The sequence below is a fragment of the Hermetia illucens genome, chromosome 6, assembly GCF_905115235.1.
Source record: "Hermetia illucens chromosome 6, iHerIll2.2.curated.20191125, whole genome shotgun sequence".
NCBI lineage: Eukaryota > Metazoa > Arthropoda > Insecta > Diptera > Stratiomyidae > Hermetia > Hermetia illucens.
Genome location: NC_051854.1, coordinates 71206752 through 71226836, shown reverse-complemented (window position 1 = coordinate 71226836; position 20085 = coordinate 71206752). Strand labels below are relative to the sequence as shown.

Sequence of the window (20085 nt, the reverse complement as noted above, 5' to 3'; positions counted from 1 at the left end):
ACTCAACATAGATCCTGGAGATTAAGCATCAACAAGTGATCTTCACAACCACTTGAAGAATGTTATCATAAATACGGCCGCAAACTTGGCCCCGGATGTCCGGATGGCCTAAGTGGTTAGAGCGCAGGGCTGTTGTAGCGGAAGGTCGCGGTTCAAATCTCGCTGGGATCTCGAGGAATTTGTTATCGTGACTGGATGTCGGACACACTCGACTCAGCTGTGAATGAGTACCTGAGTCAAATCAGGGTAATAACCTCGGGCGAGCGCAATGCTGACCACATTGCCTCCCACAGTGTACTGTGGTGTACCGTTACGGTCTTGAATGAAGTGCTCTAACACACTTCAATGCCTTGATCCAATATGAATTGTTGCGCCAACGATTATTATTATTATTAAACTTGGCCTCAGCCGCGAAAAGACTCGGAACGACTGGTTTGACGATGAATGTAAGCTAGCAACGGAACGGAAGAACGCTGCATACCGAGTAATCCTGCATTCTCAAAGAACGCGGGCACGCGCAGAGACTTGTCACGAACTCCGGCGAGCGGAGAAGCGACTTCACAGACGGAAGAAGGAAGCCTGGGAGAACCAACAAGTCTGCGAACTCGAAAAATACAGGGAGCAACCGCACCAGGCACTGAAGGCGGAAGTTTTGCCAACAAGTCAGCAGGATGATGCCTTACACACCTCGACACCTCGATGTTCATCCTGCCGAGACAAAGAGGGAAATCTGATTTCCGACAGAATGGGCATATTGGAGCGATGAATTGAGTATTTTGGTGAACTATTGAACAACCAGAACATCGGCGAGCTGGAGGTCCCGCCAACTGAAAACGACGGAAAAATACTGACACCACCAAGTATAGAAGAAATAGTCCGTGCAATTCATCGGGTTAAAAATCATAAGTCGCAGGAGCCGATAGAATTACAACCGAATTGGTTAAATATGGAAGCGACCTATTAGACCAAGTGGTTTATCAACTTATGCTCAAGGTATTGGACAGCGAATTAATGCCTGACGACTGGCAACGAGGCATTATCTGCCTCATACATAAAAAGGGAGGTATCACACAGTACAGCAATTATAGATGTATTGCTGAGTACCATCTATAAGATATTCTCCACTATCTTGCTGGGCCGGATAGCCCCATACGCCCAGAACATCATTGGTCCATACCAAAGAGACTTCACTCCAGGCGAATCAGCAACAGATCAGATTTTCCCTCTTGTGCAAGCGATGTAGAAGCTATTGGAATATGGACACCAGTTACACCATCTCTTCATCGAATTTAAAGTCGCCTATGATAGCACAGCCAAGGTAAAACTGTACACGCCCATGAAAGAATTCGGTATCCCGACGAAATTGATAAGACTGATCTGATCTGTGATGCTTAGGTAAATGCAAGAGCTACGAACCTCTTTAAGTCCACCCAATTACTGGCCTATACTGAGGATATCGACATCCTGGGAAGAATGATCCTAGATGTCGGCGCGAGAGCTTGGGCTGCACATCAGTGAAGGCAAGACAAAGTATATGGTGACAAGGCCAGCATCAAAAACCAACCAACCAACAGCATCAAACCGCACTGGTCAAATGAGAAGAATAAAGATAGGAGATTACAACTTTCAGACCGTTGATAATTTCTCCTGTCTATGGTCGAAAATCACAACCGATAACAGTTACGATGATGAAATCCGTGCACGGTTGTTGTTAGCCAACAGAGTCTATTTCAGCTTACAAAAACTGTTCCGCTCGAAACGTCTCACAATAGGATCGAAGCTCTTATAGTTCAAGACAATCATCTTGCCAGTCCTCATGTATTCCTCGGAGACGGTTCTTAGCAAGAAGGATTGTGAACTCCTGGCCGTGTTCGAGAGAAGATTCCTCCGAACAATTTTTGGCCACCTACATGAGGATGGCTGATTCCAAAGCCAGCATAACGACGAAATCTATGAGCGAGACCATGACCGTCGAGTTGTGGATGAAATCCGGCTGAATAGGTTACGGTGGGCAGGTCACTTAATCCGTATGGATGAGGATGACCCAGCGCGGAAAGCCTATAAGGGCAATATCTATGGCAGGAAAAGAAGACGAGGCAGACCTTGCCTGAAATGGAGCGATGGCGTAGGTCAGGACGCCAGATAGCTTTTAGGGATATCGAATTGGTGGACCTTAACGCAAAACCGGGATATCTGGAGTTCCTTATTAAGGCATGCCTAGACCGGATACGGGTTGTTGCGGATCAACTGCATGCATCCGAATATCCACTTTCGCGTGATATAAACATTCAAAGTCTTAAATTTGCACTGAAACGGTAACTTTGACTTGCTATAATTTTGTTAGTAATAGTGCGATTTCCACCAAACTTGGCAAGCTCATGCTCCATACTATATTCTACATTACTGCGTGATTCTAGGATAAACTTAAGGGAGTCTCGCAGCCAATTACTAAAAATTACAGTAATATACTATTATTAACTTTATTTGAAGGGTACTTCGGAGCCTTGGCACCATATATTGTCAGTCTTTTTTATATATTTTTCAGTTGAGTAGTTTCTGAGAATGGGTCCGCTAAAGAAATGATCACTTTCGACCTCCCACACTCCTCATCTTTCCAACAAATGCCACAACTGGGACCGGCTTCGGAAAGTACTAATCGAGACCATTTTCATTTGATGTTCCACATGACAATATTTAGTGAGAAAAAAATGTACACCCCCCTTTTGCATGTATGGAGACCCCCCTTAAATTCGACATAGAAGGATGTAACTTATTGTATGTGTGAGCGTTCATAGTTTCCACCTTTCCACCAAATTTGGTGTCAATCGCTATAGCCGTCTCCGAAAAAATGTGATTGACAAACAGACAGACAGACAGTAAACCGATTTTAATAAGGTTTTGTTTTACACAAAACCTTAAAAACGGATTACTTTCCAAACAGAAAGGAGATCTTTTTTGCCATCAAAGAACTCAACCGAAGAGTTTGACGGTCTTTCCATGAAACTGGTCCTTGTAGCCTCTGCGGTTTTGCAGAGTTTCAGCTTCCAGTTATTCGTAAATTATTGGAATCTGACATATTTCCTGGAGTGGAAGAAGGGAATAACCGTAGGAATTTTGAAAAAAGCCTGTCATTGCAAAGATAATAGTGAAACTTATTCTGCAACAAATGTTATCAAAGAATATGTCCAAAGAGAATATCCTCGTTTCCGTTCTAGAACTCCTCTGCTGACCAGATCAACATTCATCGGATTGATTGGGAATTTTCGACACTCTCTACAAGCAGGGTGCACAGGAGGGCATTCTATCATCACAGTGATATATGCGGTTCAAAGTATGAGGTTGCATGCAGATAGAGTGCCGGAAGAATATTTGAAGTCTTAAATGGAGTCCGGATAGATTTTTCCTTTTCAGTATTTGCGACGTTCTTCAAGCTGCCTCCCATCTCGACTACGCTGATGAGATCCATTTGTTCTTTCACAGAAGCATGAATCTTATCCAAATTGCTCTAGAGTATGAAAAGGAGAATGGGATCAACAAAACTAACGTTCTCAGTCTGCCTCATTATCGCAGTGTTCTTATCTCTATTAATGGACAAAGGATCGAAAGGCTTGAGAATGAATATGCTTCCAAGGCAGAGGCACTGTTTGATGTGTTGCCTCTGCTCTGGGCGAAACCGTAGTTGTCTGTAAAAAAATGTTTCTAATACGCGATACCGATATTTTATGTCACTTGATGTAAAAAAACAAAAGGTTCACTGTTGGTTTCGTACATAGCATTCATCAGACTCACCTGCCCTGGGAGCATTGTGACCGAAAATAGCGACAGGTGGTAATCGATCCATTTATATTGAAGTCAAATCCGTCGTATGTTCAGACCTAAACTAGGTCGAAGTGATTTTTTGTTGAAGATGCAGGGAGTCCTGAGTCCGCATTCATAGATTCTGAGAATGGATCCGTTAGAGAAATCATTTTCATTTTCGACACTCGATACTCTAAGCTTTTTCCTCAAACACCAACACTCAGACTAGCTTCGGTGCTAATTTATTTTTATTTCATATACAACATGACTATATTCAGTTAAAAAAGTTTTACGCCCTCCCCCTTTTCCATGTATGAGGACCCCAATGCAACTTTCTGTAGAAAGATGTAACTTAGGGTATTTGCGGGCGTTTGTAGTTCCCACCTTCTCAACAAATTTCGTGTCAATCGGTATAGTCATTTACGAGAAAAGTGCGGGTAACAGACGAACTTTGAATCGTTTAGTGTTGATCCTCTGTGAAAAATTTCCTATGCACGTTTTTACATTCACATATAGCTAAAAAGTCAAAATATTCCTTGGTATTTCCAACCCCACTGTGCAGTGTGTGTGCAAATGTAAAATACAAAGCTTTGGCCTTCCACAACTCGACAGCAAATTTATTCACATACCACACGTCCTCTCAAAATTTCGTCCTTCTGCCTGTCTGTCACACCCGATTTACTCGGAAACGGCTGAACCTATTTCCACGAAATTTAGTGAGAACATCTCGTCTGTGAACCTCTTTATAAAGAACAAGTGACATCATTTTGCACTCGGTTTAAAAGGAGGATCCAATACGTGCGAAAGGGGGATGTATTTTTTTTTCAAAGAATATAGTCATGTGGGTTACGAAATGAAACTACTAGAGCGTACGGTGCAAAGGGATCCAGAGATGTTGGAGTACCGTGGTGATAACAGTTCGCTTGGTGGCGCTTGTCAGTGAATTGAATCGAATACAGGTTTAGGGAGTTTTCTAAAGACTAACTTTACGTAAGGGCATGTTTATCCTACTAAGTTTGCAAACAAATTCGATCGAGATGTTTCGCATAGTTTCGATCGGCACTTCCTTTTTCTCATTGTAAATAATACCTGTCCCTCGCGGGTGAACCTATACGAGAAGATTTTGTCTGAACGGATTTATATTTGATACACACAGGGTGCGGCAGCATAACTTCCTTTTTTAAAATGCGCGCCACTCAGTTAGTTGATGTCATAGCGGAGCGCTAGTGGTCTCGTTCAAGAGGGGATACTGTAAAGTTTTGTCCCGACACGGTTCAGTCGCCATTATGCGTTGGAATAGTGAGGAGCGTGCCTTTGCCATTGAGGTTTACTTTTCAAGCGGATGTTCGGTTATTGCAACACAGCGTGCATTTCGGAATCGCTTTAATTTAGCCCCGTTGGCTCCCGTCCCAGACCGCAAATCAATTGTAACATGGGTCACTACATTCAGACAAACTGCAAGTCCGACAAAAGGAAGAGCTGGAGTCCCTCGGCCCGTTAGATCACCTGAGAACATTGAAGCAGTGAGAGTGTCAATGTTGCGATCGCCACGACGTTCTGCGCGCAAACACGCATCTGCCCTTGGACTATCCGATCGTTCTGTGAGAAGAATTCTTCGTGATGATCTTCATTTTCATCCCTATAAGATGGCGATAGTGCAGGAACATTCAGAACGTGACTTCAATTCTCGGATGAACGCGTGTGAGCTTCTTCTTAACAAACATAACATGCGCTATTGGGCTGACACCAACCCTCGAGAATTGCATCAAAAGCCTTGCATTCACCCAAAGTCACAGTGTGGTGTGCAATTTCCTCAGCTGGAATTATTGGTCCCTGGGTTTTTGAGGAAAATCAGGTTACAGTGACAGTGAATTCGGACCGGTATGTAAACATGCTACAGAATTTTTTTTGCTGCGGCTAGAAAATTTGGATTTGGGGGACACTTGGTTCCAACAAGACGGTGCGACAGCACACACTTGAAGAGCATCGATGGCTGTTTTGAGGGAACACTTTCCAGAGCGCCTTATCTCAATTAGAGGCGATCCGTCCCCTTGTGATTTTTTTCTATGGGGTTTTTTGAAATTCCGTTGTTTATGTGAACCGTCCAAGAACCCTACAAGATTTGAAGACCAACATCCAAGAAGAAATTGCCAACATAACACCTGCTATGCTAACAAGAGTCATGACAAACGCCAGAAATCGGTTTACGCAATGTATGGAGAATGGGGGACGTCACCTAACAGATTTGATCTTCAAAACAATGTAAATAAAAACTTTAAACATGTACCTACATTATAAAAAATAAATAAATATTTTCCGATGCATACAATAGCTTTTATTGAGTTTTGAAAAAAGGAAGTTATGCTGCCGCACCCTGTATAACGTTTATCTGGCACTTTCTTGACAATTGCATTTGCGACATCCGTCAAATTACCGTAAACTAAACCGGGTTTCTCACTGACTGTAGAACTGTCAACTGCGTATTACTATGATAGTTTAGAAATTCCGCCCACTTTAGGTAGCGTTTTTGTATGGTTTGATAAGTGCCAGACAGATTCATCTAGTATTCATTGCCTCAATACCTAGCGCTTAACATCACTCCTATTTGTTTTTATCATCGTTATTGTTAACACGTACAGCAATTAGTATATCATCAGTTAATATTCCAAATTCAATTTCAATACATAATGCATAGCAGCATTAAAACATCATATTTACATTTCTGGTATTCAATATTAAATTCCTCGCATGTTGTTTATTCTTGATTTGTTATTTTTAACTCCATCGCATCACTTTTCAATCGTTGTTTGTTACCTTGAATTTATCACATTACGTTTCTTATCGCTAAATTCGCATACATTGTATTCAAATTGTAGCATTTCTATCCCCATAAATTGTAATATCGTTTTTAAGCCAGACAGCATCGTCATCAGATATCCTAAGTAGAATACGATACTGCTTTGCTTCAAACAATGCAAAGTGCGTAGTAAGATTTTTGGTCTCGAAAATTGGTAGGTTTCACTTCCTTTTGCTACAAGTGTGTTAGTTTCCTTTGTTTCAGAGGGTCGGTTGGTCTTCTCGTGTTAAAAGGTTAAAAGGTTGGTGATCATATTGTCTATTTGTGTAGGGCTAAACTCGACTGCATCAGTTACTATTAGGTTGTTGCATATGAAATGTTGCGATTTTGGTGTATCAAACCACCACCAGTTGGCGCTGTAGGTGTTGCATATTGAAGTATAAATACTCCTACATTTAATCAACGAGTCATTTCAGTTTTGCCCATCGTTGGGATAACAGGGAATAGAAAGGAAAAAAAGGATGGAAAAGAGCCAAGAACGTATGCTTTTTCTGTATGAGTTAAAACTCGGTCATAATGCAGCGGAGGCGACCAAGAATATTAACAGCGCATTTGGAGCTGATACGGAAACCGAACGAACCACACGGCGGTGGTTCGAAAAATTCCGGTCAAGCGACGTAAACCTTCAAAGTAAGCCATGTGGTCATCCAGGACCATCGATTGACAACGACGAGCTGCGTTTACTAGTCGAATCCGACACACGTCAGTCTGTGAGGGACATTGCAAAGAAACTGGGCGTACACTATTCGACAGTTTCCCGAAACTTGCAACAACTTGGAAAGGTGATAAAGCTCGACAAATGGGTTCCGCATGCCCTTACGGAGCAAAATATGGCTCTTCGAATGGAAATTTGCAATTTTCTGCTCACCCGCAACAGAATCGATCCTTTTTTGCACAGAATAGTGACATGTGATAAAAGGTGGATATTATACGACAATCGTCGCCAATCAGCACAATGGCTAAATGCTGATGAGCCACCGAAGCATATACCGAAACCGAGCCTCCATCCGAAGAAGGTAATTATGACTGTTTGGTGATCTATAGCTGAAGTTATCCACTATTCTTTTTTGGCACTTGGAGAAACGGTAAATGCACAGAAATACTGTGCCCAACTCGAGGAAATGCCCCAAAAATTGAGTATTTAATGGCCGAGATTGGCCAACAGATATGGTGTGATATTCCTTCACGACAATGCACGGCCTCATGTTTCCAGAACAACGGTTTAAGAGTTGAACGAATTGCAGTATAAGACTCTGCCTCATCCACCATATTCACCGAACCTTTCGCCAACCGACTACCACTTTTTTAAACATTTCGATCACTTTTTGACGGAAAAACAATTTAGGAACGAAGAGGCTGTCAAAATTGCCTTCGACAATTTTATCAACACCCGACAGTTGGACTTCTACGAAACTGGCATAAATGCTCTTGAATCTCGCTGGGAGAAGTGTTTTGAATCGATTGGCACCTATTTTGATCAAATAAATAAATTTTTGTAAGCTTTACAGTTGTTTTAAATTTTAGTTCGAAAACGGCCATTTCATTTGCAACAACCTAATACAAACACCGATGCCAGGTACACGAAACTAGGCTCAATCCGTCTTCCCTGGGGTTATCTGTGGGTAAAAGCATCTACCTCTACATTTGGTGATATTTTCCGTCGAATTAGCCTTATTTCAAGGGTAATTAGTTCCGTGCTACTCTACGCAGCTCGGGTTTGGGCAACTGTTCTGGGAAACAAATTAAACTTCAGAAAGCTAGGACAACATCAGGAGAGGCAGCATATGTGCTAGTAAGTATGCTCCCCACAGATATCTCGGCAAATAAAGGTCGGCGTCTCCATGACAAAATTTATGCAATCGGGGAGTGTGGTGTATTCCGACGTCGTGCTTATCTACATCGATTTGGTCACAACGAGTCACTAGGCTGCCTAAACGTGGACGAAAATCAGAAGAATTTTGTATTTGATTGTTCCAGGTTCACCGCGCAACGAACAAGATTGGAGGCGGTTACAGTCAGGCGCTTAACACCCGAAAATATTGTTGAGTTAATGATGGAGTAAATGAAGGCTTGGAACCAAATTATAAAGGAGCTGAAGTCTATTCAATAACAGCTTAGGCAAGAAGAATTGTGTAGAAAACAAACAAAAAGGAGAAAACTATAATGAGTTGCAGTTAACAACTCATCCAGCTCCGCGATGCAATGCTTTATAGTAGTTCCTTGGGGAGAGTGGAAGAAGAAGGAGGTGGTTTTAGTGAGAAATGGTTTCTGATAACTGCATGACAGGAGCCAACAGTAAATTTTGAAGCTTTGTATCTTTCAACTATTGAGAAACAAGACAGAATTACACAAGGTTTTGTTTTACACAAAGCTTTGATGACACATTCAATCAATATGCATGAAATGCATATAAATATGCATAGAAAAAATGTATACGACGATTATTCGGAGCACATGGTGAACTACGAATACTTTCTTCTTGCGAGGGTATTGCCTTCGAATTACAAATAACTTACGTCGTTAAAAATCACCCCAAGTGGAGCGCTTGAGCCTCTTCTTTAAAATAATGGCAATTTCTTTTCCACGGTTCCAAAAAGGGTTTATTTACACTGTCATGGCAACCGTGGAAAGGTGGAGAGGGTATGTAAGAGAAGAAAGAGAAAGTTTTCTCCTTTCCTAACCTTTTAAAGAATTGCGGTGACCGCAAGGAAAGAAGAACAAGGAAGAAGAAAATTGTCCGGCATTCTTTCCCCGCTAAAACCCCGTAGCGGTAACTATTCTTTAGGAACTGACGGTGCCCCTAAAAGGGGTTAGTTTACTATCATTAGTAAAGTTATTGGTAACGCAATCATTGCTGCGATATGCAATGGGGTTGACAAAGTGGACTGCTTCTTTGCCTCTCCAGCCTGATATGGAAGCAGTCCTTACTGGAAGTGACCGCCGCAATTTTTCAACGATGTTAAAATAGCAGGATCTTCTTCTTCCTCCTACATACCCTTCTTCTTCTTCTTCCCTGTCCGATGGCGGGGTTTGCAAAACAAACTTTACTGTTATGATATCAAAATACTCATCACATGAAACGCCATAAATTAGGGGTGGTCTTTACGATATTTGAACGACAGGGTTTGAGAAAGAGGACCTTCCGCTTCATCTCCATATGATATGATATGAAATAGCCCAAATTAGAGATCCCGCAACATTCTATGAGACATAGCCGCGACAACACTTTACGTTGATGATGATGAAGTTAAAGAGTGTCCGGATAGCTGGGTGGTTAGAGTACAAGCCTGTCGTACGAAAAGTCGCGGTTAAAATCTCACTGGTGGTAGTGGAATTTGTACCGTGATTTGATGTCGGATACCAGTCGACTCAGCTGTGAATGAGTACCTGAGTCAAATCGGGGTAATAATCTCGGGCTAACGCAATGCTGACCACATTGCCTTCTACAGGATACTGTGTTCCTGTAGAAGGCAATGTGACAACTGGTTCGTTGCACTTACGATTATTTTTATTATAAGTTAAAGAGGACGCATGATAGGGCATTCCCTTGTCCGTTGTTATTGTTGAATGGTCTCGTGGATAATGTTACTTTTATTTAGCCTCGCAGATTGGTCAGGGTCAGCTGGATACCAAATTGTCTCATGGCCGTGTACAGTTTTACCTTGGCTATGCTATCATATTCGACTTTAAAGTCGATGAAAAGATGGTGCAAGTAATGGCCATGTTCCAGCAGTTTTCCATCGCTTGCCGCACAGTGAAGATCTGGTGTGTTGCTGATTTGCCTGGAGTGAAGTCTCCTAGGTATGGGTCAATGATGTTCTGAGCATATGCGGCTATCTAACCTAGCAAAATAGCGGAGGATATCTTATAGATGGTACTCAGCAACGTGATACCTCTATAATTGCTGCACTGCGTGATATCCCCCTTTTTATACATGGGACAGGTAATAATGCCTTGTTGCCGTACGGCTATGATTCGCTGTCTACATCTGGAGTGTCAGTTGATGAACCGGTTGGTGTAATTTGTTGCCTCCATCTTTAACCAACTCGGCTGTAATTCAATCGGTTCCTAACGACTTATGATTTTTAAGCCAATGAATTGCACAGACTATTTCTTTTGTACTTGTTTGTGGCAGTGTTTTTTTTCGTCGTCTTCAGTTGGCGGGACTTTCAACTTGCCTACATTTTGGTTGTTGAGAAGTTCATCAAAGTACTCAAACCATCGCTCCAATATGCCCGTTCTGTCGGAAATCAGATTTCCCTCTCTGTCTCGGCAGGATGAGAATCAAAGTGTATAAGGCTTCATCCTTCGAGGTGTATAAAACTTCCGCGCCTGGTGCGGTTGCCCCTTTGCTATTCGAGTTTGTAGATCTGTTGGTTCTCCCACGTTTCGTTTTTCCATCTGCGAAGTCGCTGCTTCGGTTAATGCAGTTCTTGATAAGTCTCTGCGCGTCCCCGCGTTCATTGAAAAGCCTTTTCGACTTTTTTGCGACTGGGGCCAAGTATGTTCTTATCGATGACAACGTATGAATGAAATAATAAAAATTTGTTTTTCCAATTCGCTGATGTTAATTTATTGATCTTGCAAATACCGATACTTCGGGAATCATTTGTTCCCTTTTTCAGTGCTAACAAGTCTGTCTTGTTAGCACTGATGAAGGGAATAAGTAGTTCCCGAAATATCGGTATTTGCAAGACCAAAAAATTAATACTAGCGAATGCTGTAAAGCAAGTTTTTATTATTTCAAATATTTTAATCGCTAGGAATACCATGTAATTACACTTAGAATGATAACGTTCTTCCGGGGAATGTGAAGATAATTTGTTGTCCATCTCCAGGATTTCTGTTGACTGTGGTTATAGCGGCATCCCTTTCCCACTTATAGGTATTACGGAGGGCTGTATTGTGAATGGCTTCACTGTTAACTCTCAGGATTCTAAGTGGTGTTGATAATCGAGCCCAAAGCACCATACTAACGAGATAATGATCCGAGTCCAATATTAGCCTCCCCTATTTCTGACATTCATCAAGGCTGAGAGGTGGCGACGTTCGATCAACATATGATCAATTTGGTTAAAAGTGGTCCGTCTGGAGAAGCCCACGTTTGTTTTTGGACTGCTTTCTGGGCAAACCAGATACTTCCTACAACCATCCCATATAACACTGCTAATTGAATAATCCGCAGCCCGTTATCGTTTGTATTTTGATGTAAGCTATGGCTGACGTATCGCCTGAATACGGGCTCCTTTCCCACTTGGCTATTAAAATCCCCAAGTATGATTTTGATTTCATACCTGGGACAGGCTTCGAGGGTTCGTTCTAGTCCCTTGTAGAAGTTATCCTTCTCTGATTCTGCAGTGCCGCTTATATTTCTAAATTTGCGTCGGAAGCGCAGATTGAGGGGCGCTTCGCTTCTGTTTTCAAAGCTGATAATAGCAGGTTTCATTTTTTGGTTGACTAAGAAACCTACTCCGAGTACTATTCGGGTTTACTGGATGTCCACTATAATATAGGGTGTAGTAGCTCTTCTTCCGGAAACCGGACCCTATTCAACGCATCTCCTGCAACGCTGTTACATCAGTCCTATATTGGGGGAGGGGATCGGCTAGCTGCTTCACAGCTTCTTCTCTGTAAAGCAACCGCACGTTCCATGAGAAAATGTCACAATCGTTATTCCGTTTTCATTACTGGGTTCGTCGTTGTGACTTATGACTTCGTAACTTGGAGGACCATTTGATACAATTTGTCCCGTTTTTAGGCGCGGGACACTCGTCTGCATCGTTCTCCGTCTGCATTTTTTGGTTAAGAAAGAACTCCCTGCGGTCACCGCGTGGAGGTGGAGATAGGGTTTGGTAGCAGAGCTGTTGGTATTGGTTCAGAATACGTTTCCCAGGTTTAATGCTCCATCGTGGGTACCAATCCACATATCGCCCTGGGACCTATACTACCCTATGACCACATGTGTCCTGCAGCGACATTTAAATCGGATCGAGGAATGTCTAAAAGATCAAAGTCAATGAGTCGAAATGCACTTATATAACATTCACGTTCCGTCGGGAAAGTTGCCCTCCAATCAACTTAAATGGAACCTAAATTTCGCAATCTAGTGGTGTCAAATATTGGTGAATGCACTTGGATAGGTGGCTTACCTGGAAAAGGCATGTTGAAGCCTAGAATCAACAGATGACCATTAAAGCAAGGAGTCTACACTGGGTTTTAAATAAGCGCTGTATATTTTAATTGGAGTACGAAGCCTTTTTGTACAATCCAGTTATAAAGCCTATGTGGACTTATGGGGTCCAGTTATGGGATTCTGCGATAATCTAGAATTCTGTGTACAATTACAGGAGCGCCTTGGTTTGTGAAAAAGGATGAACCAGCTTCACAGAGATCTTCAAATAAAATATGAAACTCGACGACTCAAAAGGCCTCAAATATTTGAAAGAAGGATCCAATAATATTAATATTTATGAAAACACTATGTTTTACTAGATTCATCTTTGGAAAGAAGCATGTTAAGTACCCTAGTTTTAAGATTTGACTAGTTGATGTGAGTTTCATTTTCTGTAAATGAAAGATTCATTAATAAAAGAAAAAAAAATACTGTGGTTCTCTATTCAGAAGCAATTTTATCCCAGTCAACAAAGTTTCAGATAATAACTCCCTTCCATTTGAGCCAGTTAGTCAGCTACATAATTTATCTGCATTCCTTCGTACTATCAACCCTACCGTCATCGATCTGCTTCTACTGCGTATGGTTCCAAGAAAATTAGAGCAGCAGATTGAATGGGCGAACAGCAGAGGAAAAACTGAAAATGAAAATGAAAGGGATTTGCGGAAAATGAAATAATATCCTCCTATTTTCCCAGTGAAATATTCACGAGCGACTGAAGGCGAAGGAATGAATGGGGCGACCGCCACGCGCAATCCAACTTTCTTTTCAATTAAACCCTTGTAGCCAAATTAATGAATATTTAACATGGCCACAAAAGTTGCTTTTGTATGGTTGCTAAAATTGTCGTCAAGTTATTCCGCTACCTTTGGGTTGATGCCAGGAAAAAATATGAATAAAAAGCGTCACTTTGCAAAGCAATGGATGGACGGAATGTCGCCAGGTAGGAATCTGGAGAAAGGAGAAAGCTCCCAAGCAAATGGTGGACGATTGCTGTTTTGAATTGAGAAATTGAAATGAAATTAAAATGCAAGAGCACGAAGCGCGGGTGGTCACGAATTGATGGAAAGTATGTCCCTTGAAAATTGGTATAATTTCATTGAAATTTAAATTGGATTTTCAAATGATATTGGTATTTGATTTTGATTGTTTCTGCACGGAGTGGATTTCATACGAAAATGGTCTACAGAGAGATGGACGTATAAATAGCGCCTCCCATTTCGCTGTCGATTTTCATATGCTTGAAATGAAAGGACCTGCCGGTGTTTATTTATTTTCTGCAGAAATATCGGATGATATTTCCAATGAAACTTACAAATTGGATTGTGCCCACACAAGTCTATGTAAATTGAAAAATGACTGGCTGTCGGGAGAATTTATCTCTCCAGATCCTAAATTGTTTATTCAAACTCAGTTGACGTATGTAGGACACTCAGCATTCTTTCCAAGGAGCAAAATCAATGAAATTCTAGAAATCTGAATTACAAATTTCTTACTTTACACGGGAGATATGCATGTGTTCCAATTTGCGTTGTAACGTTGGTTGTGCCATGACCTTCTAAATGGGGGTCGATGTAAAGTGATGACCCTGTCTGTTTTGTGGACCCTTCCAACGGTGACGGGATATCCGCCCTGATAGTGTCTGCAACGAAAAAGAAGGTAACATGCATATGATTAATTAGAGTTTTGTATGTGCTTTTGTAACACGCATTTCATTTTTAATGTACGTACAGTAACGATACATTATAATTTAATATGAAGTGTGTTAATTTGCATGATGGAATATAATTTCCGGCTGGAATAAAGGGGGAATTGCTGTTTAGCATATTCGGTTCAATTAGCATTTCATCACAATGTCACGGTGTTTTAACTCTGGTTTAGCTTTCAGGGATTTTTCAAAAAAGCGAATAAATTGTCTAATTTGAATTCCATGAAGGATACGATCTTGTTCACGCTAGTGACACCAATAAGCTGCATCGAAGTGAAGGGTTCATCAATTGTAGATTCATAATATCAAAATGTCACGATGGCGAGGTTATAAATGAGTTCACCTGGCTTGACATTTGATGGAAAATGACCATTCATCATGTTAAAAATACAGGATGACATCGCTTGACTATTGCTAGCAAAACGTTGCAATTGATAGATTTGGTGATGCTTTCAACAACAATTGCCTCCTAAAATTCCTTTCAACTTTAGTGGTAATACGGTAATTGATAAAGGGTAGGCAAGCCAGCACAATTCTCATAATACAGTATAGCAGTGAGTAATGGATTCGATAACATCATCATCATCATCAACGGTGCAACAACCGGTATCCGCTCTAGGCCTGCCTTAGTGAGGAACTCCAGATATCTCGGTTTTGCGCCGAGGTCCATCAATTCGATATCCCTAAAAGCTGTCTAGCTTCCTGACCTACGCCATCGTTCCATTTTAGGCAGGGTCTGTCTCGTCTTCTGTTCCTACCATAGATATTGCCCTTATAGACTTTCCGGGCTGGATCATCCTCATCCATACGGATTAAGTGACCCACCCACCGTAACCTATTGAGCCAGACTTTGTCCATGACGAGACGGTCATGGTATCGCTCATAGATTTCGTCGTTATGTAGGTTACGGAATTGTCCATCTCATGTAGGGGGCCAAAAATTCTTCGGAGGATTCTTCTCTAGAACACGGCCAAGAGTTCGTAATTCTTCTTGCTAAGGACCCAAGTCTCCGAGGAATACATGAGGACTGGCAAGACATTGTCTTGTACAGTAAGAGCTTTGAGCCTATGCTGAGACGTTTCATGCGGAGCAATTTTTGTAAGTTGAAATAGGCTCTGTTGGCTGACAACAATCGTGCGCGGATTGCATCATCGTAGCTGTTATCGGTTGTGATTTTCGATCCTAGATAGGAGAAATTATCAACTTTGTATTCTCCTATCCGTATTATTCCCGTTTGACCAGTGTGGTTCGATGTTGTTGATTGGTTGGTTTTCGGTGCTGACGTTGTTACCATATACTTTGTCTTGCTTGGATTGATGTGCAGCCCAAGATCTCGCGCCGATCGCCGCCTGCTCGATCTGGATGAAGGCAGTTTGCACGTCTCGGGTGGTTCTTCCCATGATGTCGATATCGTCAGCATAGGCCAGCAGTTGGGTGGGCTTGAAGAGGATCGTACCTCTTGCATTTACCTCAGCATCACGGATCACCTTCTCGAGGGCCAGGTTACAGGGGACGAATATCAGTTCAAATAAAGTTAATAATTGTATATTACTATATTTTTCGGAAATTGAGTGGAAATCCCGCTTAAGTTCATTCTGGAATTGTAAAACGCAGTAATATGGGCTATTATATTAAACGCAACTGCCAAGATTCGTGAAAATCGCACTATTAGTTAGTTCAAAGTTATAGTAGGTCAAACTTGTCGCTCTAGTGAAAATTAAGTTCAATCTAAGGCTGTGAAAGTCAGGATCACGTAAAAGTGAATAGTTTGTTGTACTAAATGCATAAACTTTGTGAGCTAGATACAAATGGCACAAATCTTTACTTAAATATATAAGAAATACACAAAACCTTTCATATCTGACCGACGCAGAAGAAAAAGAAGAAAACCTTTCATACCTGAAGTGACAAACTTCCAATTTCCCGACTTGTTTTGTCCTTAGAAAAGCATTCTAATTCTAGTATTGTTCTACTAAGTAATAATGAGGTGTGATTTTCGACCCTAGATAGGAGATAACATTTATCAAGATTAATTTAATTTGAAGCTGGTATAATTTCCGTTCTTTTAAAATCACCTATACCTACAAGTTACACGAAATTTCCAAGCGTTCTTCTGTGTTCTTCTGTGATCGTAAGACGGAAGTGGCAGTGGATAGGTCGCACTTTAAGAAGGGACGACAATTGTTGCACAATTGTTGGAGGAACCCAAAACGTGATGCCACTTATGGTGCTACCGGGCAAACCTGACGCTTCGTGGACGCTTTTATGGATCATCCCCGACTCGTTTTCAGTTCCGACAAGGAGACACATTTAGGCCCGCCCCGGCCGTCGGGCTTGAAAGATTGGTCCCGTCGCTCCTGGACTTTAAAGACGTCTGTATATAGAGAATGTAGCGGCCTCTGAGGAGCGTCCTAGTGAGGACCTGCGAGCATATCTTGAAGTCCCTGGGGGTCGCCCTCCGGCGTCGTGCGTCGAAAAGGTTGAGTAGGTTTCAGTGCCGAAACCGCGTCCCTGACCAAACCCAGCATGCTGGATTCGCTTAACCCTGCTCTGATATCCAGCATAGGATCAGCGGGTAGCCGCGGATTCTCCCCGTATACCATCTCTGCGTGAGCTTCTCTCGATGGACTGCGCCAAGGCTGAGGAGGACGAAAGCAAGGATTGCGACTACAACGAATCGTCGCGAGCCATTAGGGCGGCCTTCATTGTCCGGTGTCCACGTGCCAGCATCCCGTTGGACTGCCGGTGGTAAGCATTGCTTCTGTGACGTTTGAAACTCCACGATATTCAGATGAAGTTCATTCTAGAACCAACCACTTTTGGGAAGTAGGGGCCTGAAAGTCTCAAACCTAGCACTTCCCCGTCACCCCAAGATTTACAAAACAGGCAAGGAGTTTCAGCAGAAATGTCACCCACGTCAACCAATTACCAAATGGTTAGTAAAGGAATTCCAGATTATGGAAAAACAGTTTGAGGCAAGAACGGTCAAGAATTCAGGTGAGTTCTCCAAAACTTTTCAATTCGTTGGGGAAATCGAAGAAGGCGAATCCTTAGTGTCTTTTGATATCAACAGTCTTTTTCCGAGTGTCCCGCTCGAAGAAGCGACCACCCTAGTAGACGACCGACTTATTCAACAATATGAAGACCCACAATGGAAAGATAAGGTAAAGCAATGTATGAAGCTAGTCAAAATGAAACTACTACTGCTACGATTTTTGTTTAGGGATTGAAGAGTCCTAAGTCCACATCAATTTAATGTCGGAGCGGACGTTCGACTTTTTCCGTAAACTGCATCATAGTAAGGAGTTCACCCTGGAGAAGGAAAAGGAAGGTCAATTACCTTTTTTGAACCTGGTGTGAGGAGGAAGCAAAAGAAATTAGATCTATCTAGATCTATACGAAACCGACGGACGCTAAACGATTTACCTTTTGCGCTTCAAACCCCGCTTGTCAGCACAATATTGCCTCTTTAAATCTAATGATTCCCCGGATGCTAACTCTTCCCACTTCTTCGGAGGGAGTGATGAAAGGGACGAATTATATTTTTGAGGTAGCCAGGCTAAATGGATACATCGATCACACCATTAGTAACTTGATCAACAAACGAAAGAGATCGCTCAATGGCAAACGCTTACCAAGCTGACTCCAGATCAATAGCCAACACCTGGAATAGCTTTGAAATTCCATCAAATTTTTCCTTTTGTTGAAATGGAAACTGGGGCAGTAGCAAGAATGGCGAACTCAAAACCCTCCTAGGATCCACCAAAGATCCAATCGATCAAATGGCCAAGTCAGTGTTGTACGAAATTTTCTATGCCGATTTCAGGAAAGTATACAACAGACAAACAGAGTTATGGGAAGGAAAGAGTGCGACGGTTTCCAAATCAAAGGTAGCGGAATATCAACTTAAATAACTATATGGTTTCCAGCTTACAAAGCCTGTTTCACTCGAAACGTATCACCATATGGTCAAAGCTCTTACTATACAAGACTATGATCTTCCCAGTCCTCATGTATTTCTCGGAGACTTGGGTTCTTAGCAAAAGAAACTGCGAACTCTTGGTCGCGTTCGTTCTGAAGAATTTTTGGCCCCCTACATGAGGATGGACGATTTCGTAGCCTACATAACGAAGAAATCTATGAGCGATACCACGACCGTCTGGTTGTGGATAAAATTTGGCTCAACAGGTTACGGTGGGCGGGTCACTTAGTCCGTATGGATGGGGATGATCCAGCCCGGAAAGTCAATAAGGGCAATATTTATGATAGAAATAGAAGACGAGGCTGATCCTGCCTGAGATGGAGCGATGGCGTAGGTAAGGACGCCAGACAGCTTTTAGGGATATCGAATTGGTGGACGTTGGCGCAAAACCGGCATGTGTGGAGTTCCTTATTAAGGCAGGTCTAGACCGGATACCGTTGTGGCGCCATTGATGATGATGATGGTTTAAAGAGAGAACGTAGGAGGAAAGAGTGGATGAGGGTTTAATTACGCCCGCAGTACCTAGGAGATTAACTATAAATAGAACGATTTTGGATTTCTTCCTTGATTCCAAGCACTGAGGAAGGCGACAAGTAATCATTAGAATATGCAGATTTGTAAAAAATAAAAAAGGAAAAATAGGAAAGTAAACGGAAACGGTTTTTATTTATAGGTCTTAGAACATTGTATTACGAAAATGGAGAGCACTATATTATACAGTTAGGGGTTGAAGGGTAGTATATGTTTCGAAACGTCTCACCATAGAGAAGAATCCTTCCCCTACATAAGAACGGACGTTACCGTAGCCGACGAAATCTATGAGCGACACCATGACCGTCTGGCTGTGGATGAAATTTAAACACTTAATCCATAGAGATGAGGATGATCCAGTCCAGAAAGTCTATGAGGGCAATATCTATGGTAGAAAAAGAAGGCGAGTTAGACCCTGTGGGGGTCTGGGGTTTCTTATTAAGGCAATCCTAGACTGGATGCCGGTCGTTGGGCCTTTGGTGATGATAATGAACAAACTGGATATTTTTTTGCACATATTGGGGATTGATGTTGCGTGATGGGTTGTCTCCAGCATTATTCTACACCGCTCTGCAATACAATATAATCCGTAAGTGGACCCGATTCGTGCGCTACCTATAAACCACTGCAGATAGTAGTCTATGGGGATCATAAAAATAACCTAGCATGATCGGGAAAGAGGATAAAAGGGGCCCTGATGAAGTCTCAAGAACGATGAGAAGACCGAAATCATAATTCAATCCAGAAGAAACAGGTTAATTAGACAAAACGCGATCCTAAACGCTTACAACTTCGAGTAAGTTGACAGTTTTGTGTATTTAGGCACAATCCTCACATAAAACAATATCGAAATATATCAAATCAATAGGCGGATCATTTACCAACAAAATATTTTACCCTAGTGTTACTAATTGTAAAAAACAAAAATTTACCTAGGAAAACCAAGCTTACAACACATAAAACGTCGAAGATGGACTAGCAAATCAATGCTTTCGAAAGTTGAGTCCTCACGAGAATCGTTGGCCCAATGAGGATGG

The 20085-nt window shown here is 41.9% G+C and overlaps 1 protein-coding gene across 1 annotated transcript in view; it reads right to left on the bottom strand.

The window, feature by feature from the left end:
• The window catches only part of LOC119660162 (zwei Ig domain protein zig-8-like), a 241780-nt gene that overhangs the window by 96278 nt on the left and 125417 nt on the right, over nt 1-20085 (bottom strand). Inside the window, exon 3 of the mRNA XM_038068566.1 lies at nt 14324-14469. Coding sequence (XP_037924494.1) covers nt 14324-14469 — 146 coding nt within the window. The remainder of the gene's footprint in view (nt 1-14323; nt 14470-20085) is intronic.